General features: G+C 34.9%; 1 protein-coding gene across 1 annotated transcript; it reads right to left on the bottom strand.

Moving 5' to 3' along the window:
- Positions 1–760: 760 nt before the first annotated feature.
- On the bottom strand, positions 761–4,209 carry LOC132753687 (alpha-2A adrenergic receptor-like). The gene is made up of 2 exons (XM_060744184.1): positions 2,429–4,209; positions 761–2,391 (listed from the first exon to the last, which is right to left on the bottom strand). Exon 1 carries the CDS (start codon positions 3,945–3,947, stop codon positions 2,679–2,681), a length of 1,269 nt encoding a protein of 422 aa, XP_060600167.1. The 5' UTR covers positions 3,948–4,209; the 3' UTR covers positions 761–2,391; positions 2,429–2,678.
- Between the last annotated feature and the right edge of the window lie 382 nt (positions 4,210–4,591).

Raw genomic sequence — 4,591 nt, 5'->3', positions numbered from 1 at the left:
CATACCAGAAAAAGAAGCCGTGTTTCGTAAGATAAAACCGCAGTTCAAGTATTGACAATAAATAAGCTGAAACCTACGGAACGCCGTTAGGGCCATTGCCTATTAATGTGTTGATCTGAAACGCGATAGTCGATAGTACGATGGTGAAAACGCGAAATTACGAAACTACGATGGTGAAAACGCGAAAGTACGATGATGAAAACGCGAAGGTACGATGATGAAAACGCGACAGTACGATACTACGATGATGAAAACGCGATAAACGATCGTGTTTTCACCATCGTACTGTCGCGTTTTCATCATCGTTGTTTCGTGATTTCTCGTTTTCATCATCGTACTGTCGTGTTTTCATCATCGTACTATCGCGTTTTCACCATCGTACTATCGCGTTTTCATCATCGTACTGTGGTGTTTTCATCATCGTACTATCGCGTTTTCACCATCGTACTGTCGCGTTTTCATCATCGTACTATCGCGTTTTCATCATCGTACTATCGCGTTTTCATCATCATACTATCGTGTTTTCACCATCGTAGTTTCGTGATTTCGTGTTTTCACCATCGTACTATCGACTATCGCGTTTCAGATTAACACATTCATAGGCGATGGCCCTAACGGCATTCCGTAGAAACCAATACTTGTTGTTAACGTGATGGTTTGAGACGAGTCTATTTAATCAAGTTTCACTGGTTAAAAATATTTCTATTTGCGGAATTTAGGTGAAAAAAGTATGTTAAAGCAGCAAACCTCCAGACTCATGCTAATTTTTAAAGGTTTAATATTTTCAAGTGAGCAAAGAAAGTAGTTAACATATTGCAAACAACACTTTCAATTCGCATAAATTACCAAATAATTGTAAAAATATGCAAAAAGGCCTTATTGCTTTAGTCTCGAGATTTTTTTTTTCTTAAAATCTAAGTACATTTGATGCAAAGTTTTTTTTCAGAATAATAATAACGATATATTACAAGATAAAAGGTATCACCCCGTCTCTCTACGTCGACCAGGGCACTCGTTATTCGTGTGAAAACCCAAGGTAATTCGAACTTCTGGTAGTTAGTTGGGGATTCCTGTGTATATGTGGTGTTCTAACATTTCATGCTGGTGATAGTGGATTGAATTACCAACTACCACCTGTTAAATAGTTGCAAACTATCAGCTAGTAGGTAATTGGTTATTCGAATATCCAACTTCCAACTACCTACTAAATTGACGCTCATGAAAATTTGCCTCATTTTGTTCGCCGGGTTTGAAAGAAAAGCAACACATTTTCGAAAAACAGCTGCTCTTAGGCATGTTAAAACATACTACTTTATTGTTCCTTATGGGGCCGTTGTTGTTGTTGTTCAGTGTTTATTTAAAAAAAACGAACAAATTACCTTTTGTTTGATATACAGACCTTATTTTATGTAAAATAAGATATTTTCGCTAAGTGAAAATTTCGCATAATCAATACATAATTCGTACTAAATCGTGAGGTTAAATATTTGCAAATATCTACTCTCGGCTAAGTTTTATTAATGTAGAGCCGAGATATATAGTGGCGAAACTATTTCTCGTTCGATTTAAGCTAAATTCAATCCGTCGCGAAATATTCTGATTTTACAGTTATATGTCATTTGTCTTGTATAAACAATTTTAAGAGGCTTCCGATTACTTATAAGAAAGTTAAAATTTCTATGTATATAACAGAGATCATATACTAATAAAATACACGAAATTATATATATTTATATACCGTGTTTTTTTTTAAACCATATTGCAAAAACAAACTATCAAAATGAAATAACAGAACTTGTTTTAATATTGACACAACTTTTATAACTGTCATTTTCATGAAAACATAGCTTTTGTAATTCAGGCATAAATATTATGCTCAAAAAAATATATATCGTATATTGCAAAATTGGAATGGGTCGCGGGAGGCATGAAGCTTTCCTTATAGTGGGAGGGGAACAAAGATTTTTTATATTGACCAGAATAGAAACGGATTTAAACTAAACGTTGCACACCTTTTCTTTACACTGCACACCAAACTTTAATTGCATATTTGTTTTACACTGCACACATATTCTTTATATAGAATACCTATTTTACATTGTACACCTTTTGCATTGCTCACCTACAATAAAGTAAACACATATACATTTACTATATATTGCACACATGTCTATTTTATATTAAACACTTTATTTACATTGCACACATGATGTACACTGCACACCAATACTTTAAAGTCACACCAAATATACACTGCACACCTATACTTAACAGTCACACCTTATTTACACTGCACACTTATACTTTATATTACACCTTTTATTTACATTGCACACATGATGCACAATGCACACCTATACTTAACATTCAAACCTTATTTACACTGCACACCTATACTTTACATTCTAACCTTATTTACACTGCACACCATTACTTTACAGCGCGCACATACACATTACATTTCACACCTGTACTATACATTGCACACCTTTACTATAAGCATATATTGTACAACAATTCTTTATACTGGACACCTAAAAATAAAATTGTTGGACATAATTTAAGCACACTACATCAATACGAATTGAATTTTTTCAAAGAATACAGTAAACATATACTTTCAAAACGTTCAAGTTAGAAACGTCAGTATGTTTTTTTCCCTATTTGATCGCATTTGTTTATCTATGAAAGCAGGATGTCATTTTGTCCTTAACCTTTCCCAGAGCCGTACGAAAATTCTTGTCAAGAACGACATAAACTATTGGATTGATTATATTGTTAATGAAATAAATCCTGTAGAATGATTGAAAAAGAGCAAATGATGATGCCGTCATTGTTGGAATCTTTGGAACTTGTGTAGCCAAGGCTAGGTAAACAATGTATGTCACGATGAATACAATGGTTAGTATGAACCATATCAAAGTTTTATACGGAAACCGACGTAGCCCGAATCCAGACCCTTGACGGGTCATGGTTTTCCTTCTCGCCTGCGCGGTGTCACCTTTCCTGTTTCCGCCGCTGGAAGTACTTGTTGTACTTTGTTGTTTGATAAGTCTTTTCTGTGACGATTGTTGATTCATTTCGACATTTCCGTTAGCTTTTACTACTGAAGATCTGCTTTCTTCCATTGGATTGAGAGATGGATAAATCTGATCAGGGTCATCGGCGACGCTTGACAAGGTTTCGACTGATTTTTTATTATTAGATGACTGGATTTTACCAAATGTTTCCGAAGAGAAATCAGAGTTTAATCTGTCTGAATCTTTCCTGAAATTAACTGGTACTGATCCCCAATGTTTGGCAATTTGTCGACCAATCAAGATATACATAACGACGCATGCTCCGGACACGCCAAGCAGCAGAAGGATGAAAGCAAATTTGTATATCTTTCTGAAAATATGGTTTTTAAATTTTTCTTCAGTCTCGCACATGAAAACAGTTGTCAAGTTTCCATGGATATTGGTCATATTTGTTTCATTGATCCCACACATGACTGCGCCTGGAACGGAAAGTATAACTGACAGAAAAAATGCCAGAAATACGCAAAGCTTCAATGCACATCCGGGAGAGATCTGTGTACGGAACGGTTTGCACACTTTCTTGTACCTGTCTATGGATATGATCAACAAGGTCAAGGCTGCGGCACAACCAGCCCAAACATTAAAAAGGCACTTCACTTTGCAAATGGCCAAATCACCAAACGAAAAATAGTTCCGATGTTTGAACATTTCAGCTGGTATCAAAAAAGCACTTGTAAGAAGATCTATAATCGCCAAGCAGACGACAAATACCCGGAAATTGTTGCGTCTGTATGCACTGCCAGGCCCGAACACTAGTAACACAATTATATTACCGACCACGCCTACGAAAGAAAAAAATCCAAACAGAACTGTCAATGGTAGCAGTTTGTCTGCATAACGTGTATTCATTTCCTCTTGACTCTCCATTTTAATAAACAGCTGTCAATCTTCCGCTGTTAATAAATAAGTTGATTTTTATTCTGTTGATAATTTTCCCTAAATGCAAACGATATTATAAGTTATGGAATCGAAGTAATATCTATAAATCTAATCCCTTTGAAAAGCTGATATTAATCACTAAAATTCATCTCCTATTTAATTTCATGTATTCATTGATTTTAGCTTGCAAGTGCCCAAACAACTTTCGACTGCTGAGTCTCGATTGAAAGTAACGCAAAAAAATGAGATGATATTAAGTGGACATACTTGGTGAAGGGTCTGTTTATTGTTCATTCAAGAAAAGCGGAAATATTTGGTAAAATGAATACGTAAAGGGAAGAGATACGATGATAAAACGTGAGATAAAGCCTGTACAAGTGTGATATAAGGAAATAGTCTACTTTATCCATATATACAAAATATCTACATATCAACATACTTTTTCACCATGTTTTATGAAAAATCCTCTAAATATTTTAAGCGTTATTTTTGTTTATCTATTTGTTTACCATTTGCATGCTGGGAAAATTGTCGTCTGCGTCTATTTATTTTTTTCTCGAAATTTTCTCGAAATCAAGAGCAATTTATATGTGACTGTCAAGCAGATTGAATTTCTTATCTGACTAACGTTC

This window comes from Ruditapes philippinarum, unplaced genomic scaffold (assembly GCF_026571515.1).
Source record: "Ruditapes philippinarum isolate M1 unplaced genomic scaffold, ASM2657151v2 ctg3534_1_1_1_1, whole genome shotgun sequence".
NCBI classification, from domain to species: Eukaryota; Metazoa; Mollusca; class Bivalvia; order Venerida; family Veneridae; genus Ruditapes; species Ruditapes philippinarum.
Note: the sequence above shows the minus strand (reverse complement) of the source record. Positions and strands in the feature narration are given on the sequence as shown.